The 26584-nt window shown below is 37.2% G+C and overlaps 1 protein-coding gene across 5 annotated transcripts in view; it reads left to right on the top strand.

The window, feature by feature from the left end:
• The window catches only part of XRCC5 (X-ray repair cross complementing 5), a 50484-nt gene that overhangs the window by 15257 nt on the left and 8643 nt on the right, over positions 1-26584 (top strand). For all 5 annotated transcript variants that reach the window (XM_051786926.1, XM_051786929.1, XM_051786928.1 and 2 more), the window contains 10 exons: positions 871-983; positions 4430-4492; positions 5172-5309; positions 5966-6056; positions 7307-7434; positions 12204-12400; positions 16715-16808; positions 18242-18311; positions 25295-25404; positions 25916-26012. In XM_051786926.1, the coding sequence (XP_051642886.1) occupies positions 871-983; positions 4430-4492; positions 5172-5309; positions 5966-6056; positions 7307-7434; positions 12204-12400; positions 16715-16808; positions 18242-18311; positions 25295-25404; positions 25916-26012 (1101 nt within the window). The remainder of the gene's footprint in view (positions 1-870; positions 984-4429; positions 4493-5171; positions 5310-5965; positions 6057-7306; positions 7435-12203; positions 12401-16714; positions 16809-18241; positions 18312-25294; positions 25405-25915; positions 26013-26584) is intronic.

Here is a 26584-nt window from a genome sequence, read left to right on the forward strand (position 1 = left end):
AAAGAGCTACTGATGCCTCCTGGACTTTTGCAGATCTTTTGAGAAATGTTGTAATTAGAGAATCCTTTGTGTTTGCAGTACCCATAGTGAAATTTCTTTCATTCTGCCTGTGTCATTGCTTTTCAGTTTGCAGGAAAATATATCTGCTTGTAGGTTTTTCCTCCAGGGATTTACCTCTGTTCCTTCTGCTTTCCTCGCACCTGAGGATATATCATCCCTAGTCTGTGGCAGTACAATAAAGTGATGATGTTACAGTGAGGTTATTGGAGCTTGAGGTAGGGGAATAAGCAGTTGGAACAGATGATACCTCTGAGAAATTACAGCTTCCTGCTTAGTGGAGATACGCCTGTGATGTAAGGCATGGGAAGTAAAACACGGAAATGTATAGAAAGACCAGTTCTGCATACAAGAGTGATTTGGTTTTCCATTGTGTGAGGGTGTATTTTGCTTCCAGTGTTAATACATTTTATTCCCTGAATCTTTTCAGGTGTCATCTCCTGTGGTATGATTTGTGGTATGTTTGAAGTTTTTCATATTATACTTGCAGGGAGTGTTGCAATCTGTTTACTGAAATCTATTCTGTGAGGATAACTTTGGGCAAGATGTGTGGTTCCCTTATTTTCTTTCCTGCTCTCTGAGGGTGCTTGTGTTACATAAAATGATGTACAAGGAGTGCAACTGCTGTTCATGAAGTACATAATGCATATATGGGTGTGTGTGTTTTTTGTTAACAGGGAAAGTAATTTGATGAGCATGTGTGGAACGTAGCTGTGGGGCATGAATGCATTGTTAAAATATTCAGAGAGCTAATTTTGGTGTTTAAAATCATAGGCCCATATGCTTACCAGATGCTCTTCTCTTGTTCTCCAGGTTTTCGGTATGGGAGCGATATAGTTCCTTTTTCCAAGGAAGATGAAGAGCAAATGAAATACAAAACAGAAGGAAAATGTTTTTCTGTTTTGGGATTCACTAGATCGTCTCAGGTATGGTACTAAATTTCTTCCTATTCAACTTCCTGGATTATTCAGTGCAATCAATTTTGGTTTGAATTCACTAAAGTCAAGGTATTGTACTGGGTTTCAGTACTTGGAATTGGGCATTTACAGTCAGGTATGCAGGGGTGACTTACTTGCTGAGTCTAGTACATGTAAGCAGTATGTGGTCTTGTGAAGGAACGAAGCTCAAAAATGTGGCTATTGGACCCTCACATGAAGCCAGAGCCACTGAACTCAGATCTCTGCAAAGTGAAGACTGAGCTATTGTGGTGTCATTTCATCTCACAAACTTAAATGCTGATGTCAGACCTGCAGCAGAACATGGTCTGTCTTCTGTTCAGCTCATGCAGCAGCCTTTTTGGCTTTGTCCAGCCACGAGTGTGGCTTCTGTTTAACAGAAGATGCTGCTCCCTTAACATTATTTTTAAAGAAAGTGTGAGAACTGAGTCCATTCATTCATCCTCAGTTTCATAAGGATTAGTTTGTGAACCGTAACTTTCTTCTTGTTTCTACCATTAAAAAAAACCCTAAATGTCATGAAGACTTCTTAGAACTTAGACAAAGATAATATCATTCAAAAACTCTCCGTATTTCCATGAGATGCTTGGTGTTTGTATGCACTTACCTGTACTTGGGGTAGTGACTTTGCTATTCTTTTTACCTGACAGTTGTAAGAAACTTACATTGAGCAAGTACCTTAATAAAAGTTAGCCAGCACAAGGTGATTTCCTGCAGGAAATCCAGGACTTAAGAATTAGGAAAGCCTTAGACAAAGGCTTAACAAAACTATTCTTGAAGTAGGACACATGAGGAGAAAGTACAGAGATGTGAGTGCCAAGTAATTGCTGGGAATGTTAGCTGCTCCCTCTCTTTTTTTCTCCTGGATATTTCAGCACAAGGTGACTGAAACTTTACTCTTCTTGGAGTTATCTGCACCCAGTTCTCTTCACCAATCAAAACTAAAATGAAATCATAGGGCAGCTCTACGCCTTCTGTTTTGACAGCTCCCAGCCCTCCTGCTCTTTGACATGTCTCAATGCCTGAACAAAATAGAACCCTTGATAAAGGCTGAGGAATCATAACCTTTACCAGGAAGGAAATATGCTAATGAAATAGAAAGTATCCGAGGGAGCTTACTCCCAAACAGGTGTAGCTAAACATTCTTTTACTTTACAGTACAGTTGGCACAGAGACTCCTGCGTGTTGCTGGATGTGTGCTTAGACTACTGCAGTGCAGTGTCAAAAAACATATTATTAACTGAGAAGCTAGAAAGTTATGTTGATTTATTGAAATGCAAAGCCAGCCTAAATGGAAAGTGTAACCTGATTGTTCCTTGAGGACTTTGAGAACTTAGTTGTTAAGGAACACAGGAGCTTGTGTACTGCAAGTAATTGATGGAGGAAACATGTCGGGCTTGAGCTTACGTGCCCTAAATTGGCCAGGGCCAGCGAAGTGTTGAGAACTGCTACATCCTGCACCAGAAACTGGATCTAACAAGGGAAATGTGTCTGAATCCAGTGTTTCAATGAGACAATTTCTTGCATCTCTTCATACGTCATTAGCCTACAGCTTAGTCTTATTATCTTCATTTCTTACACTGGAGGCTGGCCTCCTCTTTTGACTTGAAATCTGACTTTTATTGAAAATGGAAACGAAGAGGGAAACGGATGAGGTAAATCATGCTCCTGTAAGTGAGCTGTTATTTCACGTGGGTTTTTATTTTCCCACCATTGGTCAGATAGTGCAGTAATACCTCCAACTACATAGTTAATAACTGTAGGAATACCATCAATTTTAGGAATATTTTTGGTTCACATAAATATGCATCGAAGAATTAACTATTTGGTTTTATTATTTTTCAATGCACAAAATATTGGTTGCTTTTGATTAGTATATACTTTTCTTGTCTGTGGATTTCATAATGGATAGAAATTATATCCTAAAGTGTGCTCTGGTCCTGGTGCTAGGAGTGTGAGTAGTTATGACCAATAGTAGAAGCATATAACTCAGTGGAATAAAATTATTCAGGTGTGATTGTGGAATTAAAATTTAAGTGTATAGATAATGATATCAGGAACTTTTTTGACTAAAACTGGAATTTTCAAGACCTATGCTTTCACTAAGTTTTGGCTCCTAAATTTTATTGTTTGGAATCATAAAACTGACACTATTCAACTATATGTTTTATAAAAATTGTTTCTTTTTAAAACTTAGGAGAAAAGATAATTTATTATTAACTAGAAAAACTGGAACAGCTCCAAATACATAATTAAAGAAGAAATAGAACCACCTCATATTATTTTCCTGAGTTATTCACATCCCTCAGGAAAGAAGATCAGAGGGCGCTTAAACTTTGATTTTTAATTTATAAGCCGTGCCATGTAAATTGAGAAATAATACTTGAAAATGTTACAAAGGGAAATTTTTTTTTTTGCAAACAAAAAAGGTGTAGTGATACACACATCTAGTTATTTATGCTATACTGAACATAAAATTTCCTGAGCTTTTAAAGACAGAAAGCAGAGAATGATTGTAGGTAGAATAATCTGAGCTGAAGAATCGTGCTGTAACAGTAAATAGGTCTGCTCTGGTGCAAGTTGTCACTGACTTCAACAAACTTACAGTAATTTGCTAAATAAAGAAGGTATAATAAAAAGATGAAATGAATGAAAAAAATTTTTTTAAAAAAATAATAATATAATGAAGTTAGTTTTGAGACTGTAATTTGAAGAGTTTTTTCTTTAACAGAGAGAGGTCATTTTAACAAGTGTTCATAGTAGTGCGCAATCTTTGTGACAAGTTTTCCACTCTTGCAGGGTACCTGTGCTTGTGTCTCAGTCTTTGTAGCTCCAACTATGCCAGTGCTGTCCCTTCATGAAACTATTTTTTGTTTTTTTGTTTCTGAGCCAGCCATGTTCATGAACAGAATAAACGTCTGCTAACAGAAGTGCTTCTTTGCCAGCACAGCTATATATACTCCAGGTTACTGTCAAGGAAGGTTTATTAATTAAGGATGTGACTTTTTTCAGCTCCTTTTTGATGTATCTCTGCTAGAAAAAATGAATAGCATAGGTGTGGTGTCATTTGGGTTTGGGTCTTGTATTAACTACTGTGGTTTTTCACACTGACCTTTGAATTACTGCAGTATTATTCAGACTGGTAACAGCTGCAGGTACTACAGTCTTTCATTCCTGCCCATCAGAAGGAAGGTATAAGAATATCCTGCCCAATATGATTGAATATCCATGTTGTGTGATAAATGGAGATATGGGCTTACAGAACTTTAACATACAAGGCTTTAACCTCTGTGCACAGTGATTATTCAAGTGAGAAGCCACAAAATTTGATGTTAGTTGTTTTGTAATTTAATTGGTCCAGTTGCATTAGTGACATTTTCTTTACATCAAGCTAACTTTTGGCCATTTGTATCTAGATCCAGAGGCATTACTACATGGGCAACCAGGTTCTGAAGGTCTTTGCAGCAAAAGGTGATGAGGTAAGGTGAACTGAAGTTTAAATGCTGTTTAATGCTGAAGGTATTTTGCTGTGGAATGGAAAAGAATAGTAGTGGCGCTTGAGATTGTCCTGTCTTTCTGCGTTAATAAATACTTTTAATGCAGTTTACAGAAGTCTTGTTCCATTGCCCATTAGGATGAAAATAAGTTGGATTAGATCCCAAATGAATACATTATCTCATGAATAATGAGCAACTGGTATTGTGTTTGTGCAAGGGCATGTGGAACCTGAAATTGGTGCTTAAGTCCATTCTCCTGTAGAGCAACAGTGTGTCCTGTCCTGTGTTATTTAGAACAGACCTCCAAATTATTTTAAGTATTGTAGGTAAAAGGCTCACTGTGGTGCTTTTAATGAGTACCTTTCAGAGTCTGACTTCCTCCCTCTTGTAATACTTCTGAGAGCTCTTCTTCTTCTGGTGAAAAAGGTGGAATGTGCTGGATCTGAAGTTTACTCAGCTTTGAATGGATCCACTATCAGGATGAGATTTGACCTTTCTGCTTCTTCAGTTTTTGAACGTGAAAAATGCTTGTGTTCAAGTTACAGCTGAAATGGGAACTAGTCTTGACTAAATAAGTGCTTTTAAATTCACTGTGAAAGATGTATTTCAGCAGATGAATAAGAACTTGCATGATTCTGTTGTCTCTCTTTGTTCCCCCTAGAATGCAGCAGTTGCTTTTTCTGCCCTTGTTCGTGCACTGGATGAGTTGAAAGTGGTAGCTATCGTGCGCTATGCTTATGATAGAAGGAGCAACCCACAGATTGGAGTAGCTTTTCCGTATATTAAGGAAGCATATGAGGTAATTTTTCACTCTTACCCTTCTGCAGAGAGCCTTCTGAGAGACCCAGAAGCAACACAGTATGTCAGAATTTTTGCAGCATATGTTTCAACTGATCTTAGTTACGAGAGACTATTGAAAGAGCTAAATATGTATATGGCTGAGCAGTGACGGAGGTGGGGGTGGACACAACAATCTTCAGACTTTTGAAGGGTATAAACATAAAGGATAGAAAGGAATTTTTTAGGGTGGCATGAACTGGAGGAGGTATTTCAGTAAAGAAAAAATGAGGCAGAGAATGTTAAGAAACCAAAACCAGCTTTTGACTTTGAAACACAGTAAGCTATGATAAAACCTCCCAAAGCGCCAATATATGGGTTATTTAAAGCATGGCTGGTTGAAACTCTGCACAAGAAAAAGGGATCAGATGGTCTCGCAGGTCTTTATTCCAGTAGAAAAATGAGGAGTGCAACCATCAGTATCTTATAAAATATAATGGTGTGTTTTATTCTGATTAAAACTGTTGCTCTGTAAATATTTTATTTAAATATTTTAATACACACAAACATTAGGTCTTCAGATTTTTCTTATGTTTATATTGTCCTGATATGGCACTCTGGGGATACAGATATTTGTTTTTCTTCAGGCTTAGTTGTTTCTTCTTTCCTCTTGCTCAGTGTCTCATCTATGTGCAACTACCCTACATGGAAGACCTAAGACAGTACATATTTTCATCCTTGAAAAACAATAAAAAATGCATTCCTACAGGTGAGGTATTTGCTGGTCAACTGGAAAAGTAACCTTCTTGTCGTCTTCTAAGATGTGCTATCCAATGAAAACATAAGTTATTGTCATTATTTTGCCTTGGGGAAAAAAACCCCAGCCATTTGGGCATCATTTATGGTGATGTCATCTTGAAGTGTAAGTGTGTAACAAACTTTGCCACTTTAAGTTGCAAGCTCAGCAGACTTGAAGTTTGCAGGCTGTCCTTTAAACTGTTCTGTTAAATGACTTCTGGCTCTGGTTGTGGGATCATCAGTCTCACAGGATCTGTATGACAGATCTGAGATTTACTCCTCTGTGTCCTTTGATCTTTGAACTAATTTGTGAGACTAAATGGCCAAACCTTGTGGGATCTACAGTGTGTGATTATCAGGCTAGAATTAGAACAGAGGCAGCTGCTCCATTGGTGTAAATTTGGTCCTGCAGCCAGTTGCAGTGTGGCCTGTTAATATAGTGCACAAAGGCAAAGACTGTATTTTCTGTGGCGTGTTGTTTATTAAACTATGCACTTACTGGTGTCCAGATTCAGATGGAGGGCATCTTTGGAGAACCATAGGACATTGAACCACACAAAACTTCACTCACTGTTCAGAGAATTTTGTATAGCAATGAGTCTAAATGGTTGTAGTTTAAAATCCACTCCTACTTCTTTCAGTTGTTATGAGATCCGTTGAATGGGCACCTGCACATCAGGGTATACATAGCATGCTGGTTTGTTTCTCAAACAGTTTCTATTTTCTTGCCTGTAACCAGCAGTTTAAGAACAAATTTAAAACCTGTCTTGCCAAAGCGGTAGTTGGCTATTGCGAACTGTGTTAATTTGCAGTCATAACTTTAAAAATTTATATTGTGCCATTTAGTTTTTCAAACCAACTGTTCTCCTTATTTTCTAAGTGGCCTATAAACCTTCTGTTGCAAATGAAAACATCTTGAAAAAGAAAAAAAAAATTAAAGCAGAAAGGCAACAATAATTGAGGTCTTGGGGAAAAAAAGAAAAGGCTTTATGACTTTACACTGTAGTCCTTAAATACAGCAGGGGTTTATTATTCTGTCCATTATCCATAGTCTTTATTGGTACATCTAAAACTGCAGTGTATTCTGTGGCGTGTAATGACTTGGTAAAATTCTCATGTTGTGATCTCATGTGAACCGAATCTTCATTTATAAATTGTTTCAAGAAATGCATCCATCTGGAAGTGTATTTAATTTTTCTTTGTATGTAATTGCTACCTTAGTGGATCAGTTGTCTGCTGTTGACTCATTGATTGATTCTATGAATTTGGTTTATGAAGATGGAGAAACTTTTGAGGACCTGTTTAAGCCCAGCAAAATCCCAAACCCTCACTTTCAGAGGTTATATCAGGTGAGGTGAACTCTTTGACATTTTTTAAAAACTTCTTTTGTTGAGACTTTTCATCTTTCTGTCTTTCTTTGATTCACATTGGAAAGATCTGCATTGTGAAGATGCAGCTATAAAATCTTCTGCATTTTAAGTATGGGGTAGCTGGTGACTTTTATGTTGTCCCTGACATAGATTTATTTTTAAAATTTCCAGTTCCCAGGAAGCAAGAGAAATTATACTCGTGCTGAGGTCTCTGCAGCAGCATCAGTGATATTCACAGGCACTTAGACTAGACAAATAAAAACTTGAATCTTCAGACTGTGTTGCAGTGATCACAGTGTGGACATAGACTGTCTTCAGCTTTTGGGCAAAGAGAAAAATGAGCTGAAAATCATGGATCTCTTTAGCTTCTCATTCTGTGTCCTATCACTTTTCTGTGCATTGTTGCATCTAGCAGTGATTTCAAACCAGGTCAGTCTGAGGTGAACTTGTTCAGTAGTAAATGGTTAACATTGTTGACATTTAAAATGTTCCATTTGGGTGTCTAAGCTGATGCACTTTATGGGCAAGCAGAATGGTTTACACTTCTTGCAGTTATTGTATCAAGCTGTCTGCATTTTGATTTACACCCTTTCATATAATGAAGACTTTCATTGCAACTGTGAGGATGAGAGACTTAATTATACATTGGAATTCAAGTGTTCAAAAAATGACACAGCAAATTTAAAAATAAGGAAAATTATGTTGCAATTTATGCAGCTGCAGAATTGTGTAGTATACAGAACCATGGAGATATACTGAATGTGTGACTCTTCTTTGAAAATTGACCAAAAATGGTATTATAGCAACTATGTTCATCATATCTCAGCAATTCTGAATTATTTATTTCAGTTTACAAGTAGGAAGAAGATACTTTTTAAGTTAAGAAAACTTACCTTAACTTCCCAAAGCCTTGCTACCTCGTACTGTCAAAAGAACCAAAGGATCTGAAGGTCATTGTGTGTTTTAGGAACACATGTAAGCCCAGTCTTCAAATCCTACTCTGATTGACACCTGAAGAACTCAGTGTTCTCTTCAAATTCTGCCAGTCATATTGACAAGACAAGTGTGCAACTGAATGCAAGATTTGATCAGTAGAAGGTTATTGCAGGGCAAGAGCTTAAAATGAACTGACCTCTGCACAACTCTTATTTTAGGAAGGATTGTTAAGCTTGGGTGTTGCAAAACAAATATGGCTTTTCTTGTAAATGAAACACATAGGGGATAGAATTTCCTGTGTTATATTGCTAGATGCAATTTTGCATTTTTTTGGTTTAGTGGATGCCACCTATCAATGAAAGAGAGGATTTTATAGGTGTGCTGTTTGTCTTCTGAAACGGTATGATGATGTTGTCCCAGCATTTGAGTCAAGTGCTGCTAGAAGAGAGTAACTGCATAGCTCACCAGTTTCCTTAGAGGATAATGGGGTTTTGTAAGGGTGAATGCTATTGATGGAAAAAGTATTTATTGACTGTTTGAATGTACAAGGTAGGATACAGTTTCTGTCCACAATGCTTGCTGTTTAGAAAGCCCTAAATTACTAGTCCTCTTAGTGCTTTCTTTTGGCTATGCGCAGCCCCATTTGTGTGTCTTTGTACAAAATTACTATTAATCCATATAAGTTGTTCTTTCCTTTGCTGCAAAAATGTTCTGGATTTTTAGTATTTTGCTCTTAGGCCAAGTGCCGCTGCTGGTTCCTTAAGAACTATGAAGAAAAATTATACACCATCTTTTGATTATAGCCAGTAAATTGATTGGGCTGAACAGGACCTATAAATGGTTTTGAAAAATAACTCTGAAGAAAAGGATGAACTCCTCCTTCATTTCCTTGCTTTGTTGCCTCATGAAGATATTTGGAATGATAAGTGACAAGAGCCAGAATTTAAACAGAAACATCAAGCTAAATTATATCTCTGGAAGTAGTGGTAGGCATTAGGAAATGACAGAGTGGGTGGAAAGTAGTTGTTATTGCTTGCTGGAGTGGAAGATGAGGAATATCCTATATCCAGAGTTTCAACTTTTATTCCTTGCTTCCAGAAAAGCCTAAGTGAACTTCCAGAGCTTTGTAGTGACAGACTTCCAACGTTATTGTTTAAGTTGTCCCTCTTAAATACAGGGATTTGAAGCACCTAAGATATTTGGGAAATGCAGTGCATTTTATTTGCTAACCAAATAAACAAGTTGTTCAGCAGTGGTTGTGCAGAGACAGACATGGGGAAAGGTTTGTTGGGATGGTGCCCTGTAGCATTTCGTAGTTCATGGAATCCAGTTGCAGAGTCTCCATCTGAATGTGCCATCATGGCTCTCATTAAACCACAGGTAAGTGACCTTAGAGGATTAAGCTGGTTTATAAGTGGTGTGAATATTCTCTTTCAAAACCCAGAGCAACTGGGGAGGTGAGGTTGCTCATGGATGTCTGTGAGGGCTTTCAGCCCTCACAAGTAATCTTATCTTTAGTTGAATTGTTGTTGGAAGGTCATTTTGAAATCGTCACAAACTGGGTGTAAACTGAACTCTGAAGACATTTGTGTCGGGATTCAGTTCACACAGGTTTAACCTCAAAAGCCAGCTAGCAGTGTAAACTGAGTTGTCCAGATCTACTCCATAATTATGAAAAAGAACTTGGGCCAAGTGATTGATCCTTCTTATTTTGGAGATCAAAAGTACATGATAGTTGTGGTTTTTTAGAGTGAGTAGGTAACTGATAGAGACTAAATGCTTATCTTTTAGATAGCTGAATCTCTCTCCCATCTTCTAAGGCTTTAAGTACTATCAGATTCCAGTAGAATTTATAGATTTGCTAAAATATAGTTCTACAAAAGCATGTTCCTAGATGTGGTTCGAAAGGAAACAAGGCAGAATGCTTTCTTGCAGTAAATTTATGCCTGTTCGTGCCTTTGTGCCATTCCTTATCATGGAATTAATGATGTGAAAAGCCTACTTTTACATCTGTTGACCAGTATCTTAGTGTGACCTCTGTTCCTGAAAGCTGGCTATGTCTCTAAAGTGTAAATGTAAGGAAATTAAGAAGAGCAATGAGGAGCTGGTGCATTGGTGACAACATGTGTGAATAGAACAGCGAGTCTGGAAGGCAATGATAGTGTGGGTTGCCTTCTAGCCTGTGAAGGTAGGAATAGTTCTTGCTGGGCACAGAAGGAAGGGAAAGCAAGGTCAAGGGGGACTGTGTGGGTTTAGAAACCCCAGGTTGTCTGTTTAGCTTAATCTCCATTTAGTACTTGAGTTTTGATGGTACCTTCTATCTCAGATCATCTACTTTAAAAACAGGTACAAGCGGAGGCTGTGGCTATTTGTGGCAGTTTGCTCAGCTCTTACAGCTGCACACATAAAGATTTCAGATATGAAAGCCTGAAAAACATGTTCACAACAGGGTAATTAGGTTGTTTGCTTTGTCAGTTTAATTCAATTCCCTAATGTTTTTTTAATACTGGGGGGGGTTGTATCAGAAGAGCCATTACTGCAGCTTCCAGCAACATTTTTACTCTCTTTCAAAATAATTATGCCCTAAATCATTACAAGTGTTTCCAAATGGGTAGCCTTATACGGTTGCCTCCTTTGGACACTATGTTCTCTAGTATGGATTGGAATCTTAATGGCAGCATGAAAACACATTAGTATTGATGTGTAGCATATGGTCTGGATTTTCTTTATTGGCAGCTTTTCAAAGTGAATAGGGGGTTTTACTTGCTTTGATTTTGTTTTTTGAATTAATGTCATGCCTGACAGCCAACAAGGGAGCAAATCTACTGTATTCCTAGTTTACTGAATAGTTACCTTCACCCTGGTGTCTAATGCACCCAGTGCAATGGTAGTGGAAAAAATTTTTCTCCCATGTACGTCACATGTTTCGATGTATGTGTATGCGTGCTCTGGTATCTGTGTATATATTTGTAAATGCACACACCTCTCTAATGCTATCCCACACTTCACAAAGTTGTAAAGATACCTACTTTGCTTTTAAATTTCACAATGGAATTTCTGTAGCCCTCCTCATTAATCTCGTCTCTCGCCCTCTGGCTCCCTGAGTGTGTGCACTGACTTCACACTTGGTGAAAGAACCTCCTCTGTATCTCCTTCCATCTCTTCCAACTTTGATGTACATTTGTCAGTCTCCTTCATTCCCTTCTCCTTTCAGAGCTAAGTTCTAAACACACATATATTCTGTGCCTCACCTGTGCACATCTAGCATTCTCTCTTTGCATTTGCTCTTAAACTGGTGAAAGTTTCTCCTGTGTGCATACCAAGTTTTACTTACTAAGAAGAAAAATTTTCTTTGAGGGACAATGGACTGTGACAATAACTGGAATACATGGTTGAGATATATCTCATTGCCTAATTTTGGAATGTGTGGAAATCTTTCCTATGTGACTATTCTAGTCACTACTAATGACTAGAATAGAACTGAATTTTAAAGGTAGTATGAAGTTAAAAATATGAACAATTGCAGATGATTGTTTCTTTCCTGGGATTTTCCTAATAATTTTTGTAGAACTCATTCCAGTGAGTGTGGAAACACTCATATGCATCAGTATTCTTGTTTAATATCACTATTAATCTCCTTAAACAGCTGATCACTTTTAATGCACTCGTGAGCTGGAATATTTTCTAGCAATACAAAAGTAGTTTCTTTAATATGGAGGATATTTTGCATGTACCATATGATGTCAGGCATATGGGCATTATATTAAAAGCACATAAAAGTTTTACTTTGCTCAAACTGTTTTGTCTCGCAGTGTTTGCAGCATAAGGCTTTTCACCCTGACAAGCCACTGCCGCCAATAGAGCAGCACCTTTTAGAGATGCTGGAGATACCCTCTGTGGTAAAAGAAAGGTGTCAGGCTCCTCTGGAAAGAGTAAAAGCACTTTTTCCCCTGAAGGAAGTTGGCAAGAAAAAAGAAGAGAAGACTGCTCAAGACATCTTCAAAGACAAGTAAGTTGGAGATGTTTTATGGATTTTTTTGAAACTTTTTTTTTTTTACACTTCAAGTTTGTTTTTGCTGGATGAAGCAGGCTCAGAGTCTTTTTAACAGAAAATCAATGAGTTACACACTGGAAAAGGTGCTGATGGATGGAGAATATTGTGGTGCCACAGTGTGTCTGGAGTATTTTGTGAATAGTGGTGGTCATACTGTTACAGTGCTAGACACCAGCAACCGGTTTGTAACTTCCATATGTCTGTATTTCCTGTCACAGAATCACAAAATCCATCAGGTTGGAATGACCTCAGGAGGTTTCTTGTACAACCTGCTGCTCAAAGCAAGATCACCTGTGAGGTCTAAACAGGCCTTCATCCAATCTGGTCTTGAAAACCATCTTGAAAACGATGGTGACTGTGCATCCTCTCTGGGCAACCTGTTGCATTGCTTACTGTCTTCTGATCAGACAGTTTGTCCTACTGGTGGTTATAAAGTAGTTCAAACAGCACTAAGGGAGTCTAATGTAGTTTAGAATAAATGCCATGAAGCTTTAAATTAGCCATAAAGTGGAGTCATCTTAGCATGCTTTATTTAGGTCATTCTGTAGCTTTCATTTTGAATACCAATTACAAGAAAAGCAGCTTCATTATTATCAACTGTACAATTAATGTGGTTTTCTTGGAAAAAATCAAACTGTTATGGACTCTTCCTGGAATACCTATTGTTTGAACAGTTTCAAGGTAGGATTTTTTTGTTGTTGTTGAATATACTGTGTTTAGTTTATTTGTGCTGCAAATAGGAAGAATAAATGCTGAATTGCTACTGCATTGCTACTGTCATCCCGGCCAAATCAATTTGCTCAAACAAAATCTGCTTCTTAGAGCTTAACTTATTGAAATCTGTAATATAACTAGCGGGGCCCCTGGGATGTTGGAGTGTTCTCAGTTAGCTCCTTCTCCCTTCTTTTTGTCGTTTTTGGTTCAATCATTTCAGCACTAGGAACAACGTTGTTGAGGTGTTTTGAGTTCTTGCTTAGCTTGCCTGTCATATATCCTTTACCTTGGATTGGCTAGAGCCTCTTCCCCAGTTATCTTTGGGAAAAAAATGACATAAGACTCCTCACTTTGCTGCTCAAGATTAATGACCACATTTCTCCATACAGACTGGGAAACACCTTACTTTTTGTTGTTGTTGATTTCAGTGTGTGCCTGTGTTACCTTGGCGTGTCTGTGAATTCATACTGATTAAATTCTCTTTTCCTTACTCCGTGCCCCAGTTTCTCTGTGTGTGTGTACGTACATACATTTATATGTGTATTTTAAAAAGAGATACAACCCTTTGTTTAAAAAACGAAAGGAGGGGGGCAAATTTGGGTTCAAGCAAGCTAGAGAGAGAATTTAAACAAGAAGCAGTGACCTATTCATGGTAGTTGCTTAAAAATATATCTTCCCAAAAGCATCTATTTGACAAGGAAGAAGGAAATCTATTTTGCTTAAAAACTGTTTTTCTTTAGAGAGATGATAAAAGCAGCTATGAAATTGAGATTAATTGAGAGTAATTGAGATAGAAATTGTAGGGCATTAAAATGATTTTTAAAAAAATCTGTAAAGGCAGTGAAAGAATACAGACTCAACTATTAACAGAAGAATGAATGGTAATAAGATTTTAAAACATTGCAAATAAAAATGGTATTGCTGTAGTAATGAATGGGAGCATTAGTATTGTCATTGCTACAACAGTAGTGCTAACTGTATGGTTTTGTTCTGTGTTTGGGGAAAAGTTGAGTGATATTCACTTGATAAAGACAAGTACGTCACTCTGCAACTGCGCACTGGCACAGGTTGCCCAGAGAAGCTGTGGATGCCTCATCCCTGGAGGTGTTCAAGACCAGGTTGGATGAAGCTCTGAGCAACCTGGTCTAGTGGAAGGTGTCCCTGCCCATGGCAGGGGGTTGGAATGAGGTAATACTTAAGTTCCCTTCCAAACCAAACCATTCTGTGATTCTAAATTCTGTATTCTATGAGATTCAGCTTATTAAAACTATCATATATAGGCAGTTCACGCTGAAGTATTGTGAAAAAGTTGGCTAGAAGATCTCTTGACCATTATTTTTGTTTCCTAAAACTGATCTGTGTCCCCTGTCATCATATTAACCAGATTCTTCTCTGCTTAATTTTTAAGGTCTAATGAGACTAAGGCAGCATAATTGTAGACATCATACCTTAATACAGATTTCAGTATTCAGCATTCATTTGTATCACTTTTACTAAGCTCTCTAGTTAAAAAAAATCCAGTAAAAAAGAAAGCATTTTACTTTTTCCTTCTTAGGTTGGCTGTGGAGAGGCTATTACCTCATCCAGCTTTGCAGCATGTGAGAAGCTTCTATATTAATGTAGAAGTGGGTGTTTTAAATTAATCTTGTATTTTATTAATTTTTGTCAAATAGTAATTGCACGTTTTACAGTTTAAAAATACCGCTAATCAGTGCATATTCTAAATGTCAGATCCTTGGCTGGTATAAATGGGTATGGATTCATTAGTTTCTGCTGTGCTGCACTGATTAATGACAACTGTAGATCTGGTCCTAGGCAGTTAAATGTAGCGTCATCATTTATTTTCTCCTTCCTACAATCCCAAAGCATTTTGAATCAGTAAAAATAACGCAGGAAGAAAAAGGTTTCAGGACATTCCAGTTGATTGCCACACACCTTTTGGAGAAAAATATTCTAAAAGAGAGTTTTCATTGTTCTTTGCACTTTCTATCAAACCACGTCAATATACAAGATTTTTGGTTTCAGTGGAAGTTCTAAACTCACTGATGTTGATAAGTATCAATTTCTCCATTTTACAGAGAGACAGAGGCTGTTCAAAACAATCAAACAACTTGTTCAAGGTTAGTCAGAAAGTCAGCGGAGTTGAGAATGAAGCAGGGTATCCTATCCTTGTCCTGAGGCATAACTAAAGTCATCATTCCTCCTGGAGTGATAAGTAAGGTTATGCTGAATGACAGGAGTTGCTGAGGAGAAGGGATTTCATTTCGGTAGTGACAAAATAAAGTAAAGGATGAGAAGACTACAGAAACAAAGTGAGATAGACACTGATTATAAAGTAGGGGAGGAGTGTGCTACAGAAAGCAAAAAGGAAGACTGTACAAGTTCTTTCCAATAGTTGATTGCTTCTGTAACGTGCAATGTAATTTTTGCAATCAGTTCTAACCTTGTAGAATAGAAAGTGGCACCTTGTCCAGGATCTCTGGCTTTGTCCCTGTGTCCTCAAGCAGTTTCTGTTTTTCCCTACAGTAGTAGAATTTTTCATAAAAACTTGTTACTTTGTTTTGAGATTGCTTGAACACAAATCCTGCTGTTTTGATAGCTGAGTAGCTTTCAGTCATTCTTAAACTAAAATCAATTTTTCTGTATCAGTAGCCTGTCACATTATGTGACACAGAATGTAGTATCTGATTTTCTTCCCCTTTTGTGATTATCTGGATTTTTCTCCTGTTGCCAAGATGTGCTCTAAAGTTTAATATGTTCCATGTTACAGTTAAGTTCCTAACATGAACGTACACTTTGGTATATGTTATCTGTAAGGACAAAGCGAGAAAGAAGCCTAAAATCACAATTAGCTTTTTAAAAATAACAAATAGTCCTTTTGAAAGCATTTTGAGATGTAGCTTAAAATGTCATAAGAGAGTTGTGATGTGCTTAATTGGGGCTTGTCTAGCAGATTTTGATGACTGTAAGTGGAATCTTATAAAGCTGTCATGTGCTGATGAAGAATAGGGGTTGTTAGACTCAAAAGCCACTGTGTAAACAGGTTTGTATTACCTATAAATTCCAAGACAAGAACTAGCAGGTAGTGACTGAAGAGTAAACTAATTGCTTACTTAAATGTTATATTTTCATTGCCATTTCATGTTTAAAACAAGTCTGGTGAGAACACCAAATGTCATGTATATATAGTGTAAATTATTAAGGTTAACTCAACATACAGGTTCCAAATAAAGTGATTGGAGGTATTTTGTATTTAAAAAGGTGAAGGTGTGTATAAGTAAATTTACACCTGAAATAAGCACGAATAATCTCATACCTTCAACAAGTGATGCCTTTGCTTTACGCTAAGATAAAGTTTGATCTCTGTTTCTACTGTCTGCTTTGTGCAGTCTATGGGGAAAAATGAGGCATGGTTTAGTGTTGGTTTTGGAACAGTTGTGTAATGAAGTTACAGTTAGTTCAGTGCATATTTCATTAATTTACTGACTCCCTAGTTAGTAGGCAGGACAATTTACTTCAAGTGTTTATATTCAGTTTTGTCCTTCTCATTTGCAGCAGCGAAGATGAACCCCGCCTTAAGAAGCCAAAAACTGAAGATGAGGAAGAGGGCTTTAGCATCCTAAAACTTGCTGAAGGCAATATTACCTCTGTAAGCATATTTTTACAAATCTGATTATGAAGGGGGAGTATTAATTCTCTAAGTCTATTATAGTGAATATGCAGAATTCCTGATTAAAGGAGGGTTTCTAGCTGAAACATGACTGAAATACTGTCTACTTGTACATTTGAGTCTCTGCTAGAGATTATAAAGACAACTTTCTCTGCCTTTAAGCATATGTTAGCATAGGTTTCTGTCAGTCTTGGATATTTTAGGACAGAATTCTTTCCCGGTGTTTAGAACTCTAAAAAGCAAGCCTGAGGATCTGAAGAAAACAGAATTGGAGTTCAGTGGTTGAATTTTGTTCTTACTGTCTTTCATATAATCTGCAACATAGAAGTTACCTCTTTATAGTTAATTAAAGATATTGCTGAGATTTTAGACACTGTTCTCTGCATTAGTCGGGGTTCTAAATCAGAAATTTGCTTAATCTCGCTGCTAGATCTAACTTAATTCTATAGGTAGGTGAAACCTGTATCATGACTGTGCCCTTCCTTTACTTGAATTTTTTTCCTATGATGCGAAAAAAAAAAGATTTCGTATTGAGATAATTTCCCTTGTTTTCAACCATGCTATTCTTTAAGGTTCATTTTTAAAAATACGTTATTGATACTTATAAAAGATTTAAAATCTAAAACGATTTCAATATTCTGTACTCCTAATATAAATTTATGATATTTCCTGAAAAGTAGCATTGCCAGATTTAGAAGAAACATGATGAGCCCAAACAAACTTACTGAAAAGTCCACAAATTACTTTGACAGCAAAGCATAAAAATTTCAAAAAAAACTTAAGAGAATTTTCATTCCTGATAGGAAATTTTAAGCAGTGTGGGTTTGTTTTTTTTTTATTAGAGTTAATGCACCCGTTTTTCAGTAAGTGTTAATTTATATTTGACCTGGTTTTAGTTCCTTTCTAAGGTTTCTGCACTTGTATGCTCATTTAGAGTTTGTGCCAGAAATGGTAGATGACTTGAGGGCAAGCTTTTAATTTTGGGCTTCTTATTCGAATGGCAAATCACTGATTCTGTACTCATGTGCGTGGAAGCTCCCACTCCTCAGTAGGCATCTGGCTGGATTAGGGGGGTCTAAGAGGTCTGTGCTACAGAAGGTCTCAAAGCTGAACTAGCAGGTAATCTGAATTACTGTCCTTGTGTCCTCTCAGCACCAGAGAATGTGGCTGACTGGTAACAGTGCAGCATAGTGAGTGTAAGTTCATCTTGCTCATGTCATAACTAACCTTTGCTGGGAGTACTGTGCATTAACACACATTGGAAGACTTACATTTTATGAGTCTGCATGCAGAGAAGTGTAGAACTTCTGTTTCCATATTAAAACTAAAAGAAATGCCAAGATTCTTGTTGCTCTGCAAGAACAGAGAGATGGATATTGGCAGACAATTGTATCATTTTTGTACCTTTGTAGGTAGGAAGTGTTAACCCAGCAGAAGATTTCCGAATTCTGGTGAGGAAGAAAAACGCTGACTTCAAAGATGGTAAATGACTTTTTTTACATCTTAATTATATTGTTGGCAACTTCAGGGTTCAGTAAATGCAATATGATTAATTAGTGCTATGTGAGGTGCTCTGGAATTTACAGGTTAGTTTCTGGTGCCACTTAGCAAAGAAAGGTGTCTCTCATAATTCCCATTTCCATAGTCACCTTCCCCAGTTAAAAGTCTCAGGTACCTGTGTTTGAGTGAAACAGCCCTACACAGCTACACTGAGGCACCTGAGCAACCCCACAGGTGTTTCTAACAGAAGATCCCTTGGTACTCACTGACTGCCTCATTCCAACTGAATCTCAGCTTCTCATTCCCAGGATCTTTCTGGCTTGGTGTGGAGGGCTGCTGGGTATGCACAGGGTGAGAAACCTGTCTTCTATAGTCTACTTATTCTGTTCCATGTAGAAAAAAGAAGACTGTGATGCCTGGGATTTAAATCTTTACATGCAAAAATCATTTCTTACTGCTTGTGAGCAAAAGAAAGCAAAGGTGACTTTAGGGTGTTATAGGCAGGTAGTATGTGTGTATGAAAGATGAGAGGAGGCTCTGTGTGCACTGACTCTATCCTCAGGATACAGCAAGACAGGGTTTTGATACAGAGGAGAGGAAGAATACAAAGCACAGGTCAGGCACCGTCTTGCATGCCCTAAGTCTGAAAATGCAATGGAACTATCATTTGTTTGTATGGTATTTCCCTAGAAGAGTAGCTATGTAGAGATATAGGTAATCCAAAGGTATCTTAAAAAGAATGCACAAGATGGATGGGGTCCTTTATCTTTTAAAGGGTGGTTTGAAGGTTGTGGCAACGTAAACTTGATCACTAATGTCATGTTTCTTTTCAAAGAAAGATTTGCAGAGGTGCTTAAGTGATGTGCTAAGTATTTCAATAAGGCATTTGGTCCTTTTAGACATAGTTGAGGAGTGTGTTGAGTAGTATATTGACTTGGGATATAGTCTGTTAAAGCCTACACAACCATTTCTCTCCAGAAGTTCCAGACCTGTAAGCCAGCTAGCTAGCTTTTTACATGGGTTTTGTATTAGATCCAGAAGAAATTTTTTATGGAAAAGATATTTGGAATTATGTTCTTAAATCTCAAACATATTAAGATGCAGTAAAAAAGCATTGTGCAACATATTAGAATACAGACACTGTGAAACAGTTGACTACTTCATTACAGTAATAAGTTTTATCATGTAGGAAAGCTTTAAGGCAGAAATGAGTATAGTGATTACCCTTGGAGATGGCTTAACTAAAGAGTGCTTAAATATGTTCACTTGGTAGCTGGGCAAGATAGATAACTGCAGTACATGTTTGGAAGGTTCTGAAATTCTGAGCAATTTACTTTTATTCTGTGTGATCTGCTCTATAATGATAAGGTGTAGTTAAACAGAATGTAATGCAGTCACCCATTTAAAGGACAGATAGGAGCCACTATAAATAAAAACATGCTCTGCATATTATCTCTTTCTTTTGGCTAATCCTTTTTATGCTTTAGGGCCTTTTAGGTAGCTCAATACATAAAACATTGCAGGGATGTTTTTAATGGCTTGTTGTATTGCACTCTGGTTATGTAAACAGGTTAATGGCACACATCCTTTTCAGTCCACAGCAAGTCTCTCACCAAAACTGTAAAGTTAGCAGTACCAGAGGATGCCAAGGGGATTTTTTTTTCTTTTTTAAACAGTTTGTAGGAAGTCCTGATGGTGTATTTATTGTCAAAAAACGAGTAGCAATACATTTCCACCATGCCCTCACTGGGATTTGATGGTCAGGATTTGTGCCATTCCCAGGAGAAACCTAAGTGCAAGTTGGTCCATGCCTGATGCTGTGTCCCACAGCAGACCAGAGCAGGAGAAATGATGCATTCAGTGTTAGTTAGAACTGGACCACTAATATGTACCTGCATATTTTTAGAAAATCAAAGATTTTTAAATTGTTAAGGATCTTAGGGATAGGTTTTCTGAGACTGGCAGCTCAATTCCTGAAACAGTAATTGACTTTGGTTTTAACTGACAACTGTAGTTTATTACAGTAGGGACCTACTTAAGGGTTACATGATGAGTTGTGTTATATGGTGTCACTTAGTGGTTAATGTTGATGTTCATGTAACTAGAATTGTGTTCCCCTGTAGATATCTTTACTTTCATATTTGCATTCAGGGCCAGAGAGATGTCATTTTATGCAGGTCTTATTTTGAGCAGGTTACAAGTACACAGTCATCACAAAGAGATGTCTTGATGTTTTTGTCAAAGAATGCACATAAAATAGATTAGTTTACCTGAGTAGAATCTAATCATTGCTCCCGAGGATGTACAATGAGTTTCTTCATTGCTGTGGCTGCACAGAGGATTCTCGAATGCTGTGAGTGATTGCTGTCTTTTTAATGCCAAAGGAGTAGCCACATGACTACCAGTTCATCCTGTTGGACTATTTAGATGTTTCCATCCATGTCTGCATCTCTGGAGAGCAGATTGTGTCTGATGTGGTGGGTTGTATTTTCATAGGCTTTTGTAGAAGAAGGATCAGGGGAGTAAAAAAAAGATATTGACACATGCATAGTGTTTCCTTTGATTTGTGTGAGTTTATAGGCCAGATTTCATTGCATCTTACAGGACTCCTGTCTGAGAACATGATGCCAGAAGTCCTGCAGTTGAAAAGCTTTTTTTTTTATTTATTTTACTGATTGTCAGCAGGGAGAGAAATCTGCAGTGACAACTCAACGGTTTATGGACATAAGGAAAAATGTCCAGAGACAAACTGTACCAAACTCTCATTTTTATATTTATAGAAATTTTGTTAATGTTTTTACTCCTAGGCACTTCTAGAAAAATATAGTTAAAGGGGTCAGTAATTGCAGGAGAACAAAGATGATACTTTATTGCAAGATTTTCTGTAGAAATAGGTATAGTTAATTACCTTTCTGGACCTAAGTTAGTTTTTAGAAAAGCTAATATTTAATTTCATTTTTTGCTGGCATGTTTTTGCAGTTTGTCTGCATTTTTATCTTACTGGATGTTTTTGTGTGTTTCCGAGACTATTCATGCTCTATTGCTAGGTAGGCCAGACTGGTTTGAAAATGATTCAGTCATCAGAAGAGTATTTGCAAACCAAATACTTGAGTATACAGAATCACTTTGAAGTTTTCTGTGTATCTGCTTCACAGAGAAAATGAAGCTAGATTCGACTTTGAAGGGCACAGCAATTGGGTGAGACTCAAAGCTCTGAGTTGCAACAAACAGAATTTGAATTAGATGTTATGGGGAAAAGATAATAAAGATCACAATGATGGTACTCAAACAAAGAAAGAGGGGCCCAGAGAACTTGGAGACTCTCCATCTTTGGAGCTACGCAGAGCTTAAGTCTGTGGAGCACTGAGCCACCTGATCCACAGCAACCTGTTTTGAGTGGGAATTGGGGTCATATGTCCTTCAGACATCCAGCTTAAATCATTATGATCCATACCCACAGGCTATTTAGAGAGATCATTTCAAAATTGAACAGCATCTCATAGGATATTGGAGTAGTTCAACAGGTCTTAATGTTAAAATTCATATTTCTTGGCTTAAAGATGAAGGAAGTCCTCAAAAATTAGGACAGTTTTCAGTTCAGAATTTTTCTTCTTTTCAATTATAAAAAGGTGATACTTATAGAGCGGTGTTTTAAAATTATCAGATGTTTTAACTGATTTGTCAGTGATTCTTAGTTTAAGCCCTGTCCCTGAATACAAATCATTACCACCAACCAGCAGATAAATCAAATGATTGACAACAACAGGAGACTTTTGTCTAAGGAAGAACTGTTTTCTTAACCTAATCTATTTTTGTAGGGGGGGAAAAAATCCCCAAGGAATTGAACTTGGACTGTAATAATAGACAGTTTTGTCTATTATTATTGTGTCATCTGGTTGGCATAGTAATCAAGACCAAGAACTAAACTGAAAAAACATGAAAATATAACTACACTTTTGTACTATAACTGTTCAGAGATAACAAGTGAATATAATTGTTCATGACATATTTCACAAGAAATGACAGCACTACTGAATGTATTTTAGAGTAGCAAATGTATCTGAATGCCAGCGGGGAAGGGATTAAATTCTGTTAGAACTAAAAGATCTTCTATGATTTTTTTTTTTTCCTGCCATTCTTCAACCTTTAATAGCTACATTTGTTATCTAACCAGTCAGGCAAGGTAGAAGGAGGAAACAGGAGATTAAAATTTCTTGGGATGTTCTACAGAATGTGGTGGTTATTAAGAGTGCTGGAATTCCTGTTAATGCAAAATGTAGAAGTCTGTTAGTTCACTTCCTTAAATATGTGTGTGGAATGAAGTAAGTTGGGGGGGAAGGAAAAGAAGTTATAATTATACAGCAGTGGCCTGAATAGGCTATCAGTTTGTAACTCAAGGACCTACTCTTCAAAACTTCAATGCCTGAAATTTGTCTGGGATGCATCAGAGTTAATGCTTATCACAGCTTAGTTGAAAAGACATCTTTATGCAGAATATGCCTTGCTCCAAAAACAGGGACATCTATTTTTTGCAGCACCCAGACCCAAAGATTCAGACTAATGAAAAGACAGCAGGAAATCAACAAACTTCTCAGACCTAGAAGTGTAAAGGAACAGAGTCCACTTCGAAAATTTCCAGTTATAATCCTTATCTACTGTCTCTGGTATTGTCTTTGACCCCTTGAAATAATTTGGTAGTCTAACCAGAACACAGGAATTTTCTCTATTCTAGATTCATTGGCCTGTCATTTAAGGGAGACCAATGGACAGAACCAGCTTTAGCCAAGCTTGAAACAACCAGGCTGTTTCAAGATGTTAGAGGAATCTGACTTAAAATACTGTTGCCATGTAACCTGTTTGCTGCATATATTATGGTATTTCAATGCCTAGTAAAACACTGTAGGTTTCCTCTGGTTCCTTACAACAAATTTCAAAAGGAGGCGGCTCACAGTCAGTAGCAAGAAGACGTCTTTTCTTCTGATGGCTGCCAGGGCAATCAAATGGAAAGGGATTTAAAAAAAATAAATGCAAAAGAAGTAGTAGAGTGTCTGATAATTTCAAACAGTATGTGCTGGAATCATTCTGACAATAAGGACTTCTACTGCACCCTCATAGTGCCTGGGGTTTTAATTTAACACATCAATGAAAAGGCAGTGTTTAAAAAACCACCATCACCACTGAAAACACCAGCAGGACTTGCTTTTATTAGTGCAATTCATAAGAAATTAGAACATTTAATGAGAAAATCATTAACCATGAAAAAAATGGACTGACTTAACTTGGGGAGCTTAAGTAGTGAGGCTTCAATTTAGTTTGTCAGCTACTGGTGAAATAAATAGAGAGTGAGCTGATCACCTCTGGCGCAGTAGGCACTTCAACACACTTTCTTGTGCTACAGCTGTTGTTGAGCAGGACCATTTCAGCCTCCTTTTCTAAAAATTGTCAAAAACTAGTGGGAGAATATCAAACATGCCTTGTTTTGCTCTTTTCAGAGATACTGTCCTTCAAATTCAGTTCAATTGGGCATTTTATAGAAAATAATATAACAACCTGTGCTGTGTATGCTCACAGTGAGCAGAGTGGAATACAGTACTTAAACAATGTCTCCATGTGTTTAGTTCTTCTTCTCTTCCACCACTCTGGCAGATGATTTTCTCTGTTGATGTGTCCTTAGCTGAAAGACTTGCAGTGACAACTGTGCCCATAACATCTGGACATAGGAAGGGCTGTAGGTCAGGCAAAAGGTTCTGCTAATCCAGTAATTGGTTTTTAATAGTACGAGAACAGGACAGGCAGATGCTGTGACTTGTTCAGAATGCTGTCCTGAATTTTCTTCCTCAATGGCAACATCACTGTTAATCTCCACTGATAGAGATCCTCTTTTAAGAATTATAAGAACTTGTTCAAACATTTTTTAAGCTGTTAAAACCTCAAGCATCTGACAGCAGCCTGTGGTGAAGGGGGTTAACTGGTTTATGTTTAAAGAGGTACTTTTTTTTTTTTTTTTTTTTTAGTTCTTAACCCAACTCTTGGCTCTTGTTTTGAGAGAGGCAGGGAACTATCAACTCCCTATTCATCTTTTTCAGTATGTTTCTGAGTTTATAGATCACTGTTGTATCCTCCTCACATTTATCTTTTCCCAGGCTGAGGTGTCTGCCAGAGGGTAAAATTGGACAGTTCCTCATTTGTAATTAAATGTGAAGTAAAGTAATAAAATCCAGTAGAAATTAGTAGGGCTTGCAGAGCTCTTGAGTGACATTTTTACTTGTCTTGTTTGCAGTGGTTTACAGCTATTTACCTTTTAGGAGCTGAACATAAGGATAAAACTGGTGTTCTCCTTCTTTTTGGTACAGGTCTCACTGTTTACCTCTGCTTCTTTCTGTCACGCAGGCACAGTTTATAATACTTATCTCTATAATGATAAACAGTGTTGCCCTGATGAAAAAATCATTGAACTACCTGTACAGAGACAAGTTATACTCTAATGTCAATAACAATAAGGTAGTCTTTTAACTGCAATCACCCTACAGATGTTGTTTTGACATTATTACACCTTCCTTGTAAATTTAATGCTTTTATTGAAATATGCATCTATTTCAAAGGATGTTTAGGGTATATGCTGGTGTTGTAGAACATAATCTCCCTAAGCTTTAGGATCCTGAATGTTCTGGTTTTACTTTTTATCAAACAAGCGAGACCAGCGCTTTTTTCCTTGGCTTTCAGGGAAAACGCTTTTGTCTTGGACATGCTTGGGGTTTTTCCTAGTATATCTAGCTATTCCAGAGAGTCTGAAGTAATTCTCAGTAGCTGAGATAACAATAATCAACTTGTATAACTTGAGGCATTGTGGGTATGATTAACTATTTAGATGCATGTGGAATAGAAAGAGACATGTAAAAGTGGGGGTTTTTTTCTTGAAAGTGTGCATCCTTTGATTTATTTATTTATTTCTCCTTGTCTTCCAGTGAGTCAGCAGTTGATAAACCGCATTGATCAGTTCCTGGAAAATAAAGGTTCACAGTACTACATGAAAGGGATCGATTGTATCAGAGTTTTCAGAGAGGAGGCCATGAAGGTAATGTTAATATGTGAATACTCTTATCTCTTTCAAATTAAAGTCATGATAGGCCTGTTTGCTGCATTAGAAACTTGATAATTTATTGCTGCAGCAAAAAGAATTGATTTTTAGGTTAAAGTATGTTTGAAAATTTAGAAAGAGTTGCATTTTATGCAGGCTTTTATTCTTACTGGAATGGTGACTGGCTTCTCTGGTATTATTTGCTGTTGTTCATTTTCTTTTAAACATAAAACAGAAGGCCTATGACCTGATGCTGGTGTAAGAAAAATAAGCAATCCTACAATTTTCTTCTTCAATAAAGCTGTTTACAAGGAATTCTTTCTAGCTTTCTGAAAGGCAGTTTTTGTGGCTCACCTTTCCTTAGAACTTGTAGTTTTAATAGAGATAAACCCAAATTCTGTAGTGACTTTTGCGTTCACTGTGTTAGATGACTCATGAAGAATTAAGTTTGCAGTGCTCCTTAGTAGTTTAAGTATTTCTTGTTTACCATTGCGGTTTTTTTTTTCAGCTGTCCAAGGTGCAGTGCTTTAATGACTTTCTGCGGGCCCTGAAATCAAAGCTGGAAGATAAAGCCTTAGCTGATTTCTGGGAGATCATGATACAAGGTAGGATGGCATTAAGAAAAACCAAAAAAACCCCAATTTCTAGTTGTATTTTCCATTTATCCGTTATGTAAGAGGAAAACTTTGTTAGCAGTGGGACGCTTAAATTACCCCACAGCAGTATTTTGATATGGTTCATTCCTGCAGCCTGTTTAAAAATGTCTAAAAAATCTTTCATGTTGCAGCTTCCTTTTCTGCACTAATAGTTTCATATCAGCAATATTCATAATGCCTTGCCAAGTCTTGTTGCAATGGTAGATTAATTGTGGAAGAAGAGAGACAAATTAAATGTTACGGGGTAAGGAGAAGGAGACACAATTTCAGCTGAATTTCAGAATAAATGGAAGAAACTCATGCAGCAAAGATCTAAAAAGATTCTTCCAATTTAAGCTTCACAAAAGTCATAGATAGCATTGAAATATGTCACTGATCATTATGTATTTAAGTAACCTAAAAGACAGAACATGTAGTAATATGACACCTACCTGATTAAACCAGGAGATACAAGGCAGTGCCATTCTAAAAGACATTCAGAGACTACACAAGTGATAAATAAAGGAGCATTTTCACAAATA

This window comes from Manacus candei, unplaced genomic scaffold (assembly GCF_025592945.1).
Source record: "Manacus candei isolate 608988 ecotype Guabito, Panama unplaced genomic scaffold, ASM2559294v1 h1tg000023l, whole genome shotgun sequence".
NCBI lineage: Eukaryota > Metazoa > Chordata > Aves > Passeriformes > Pipridae > Manacus > Manacus candei.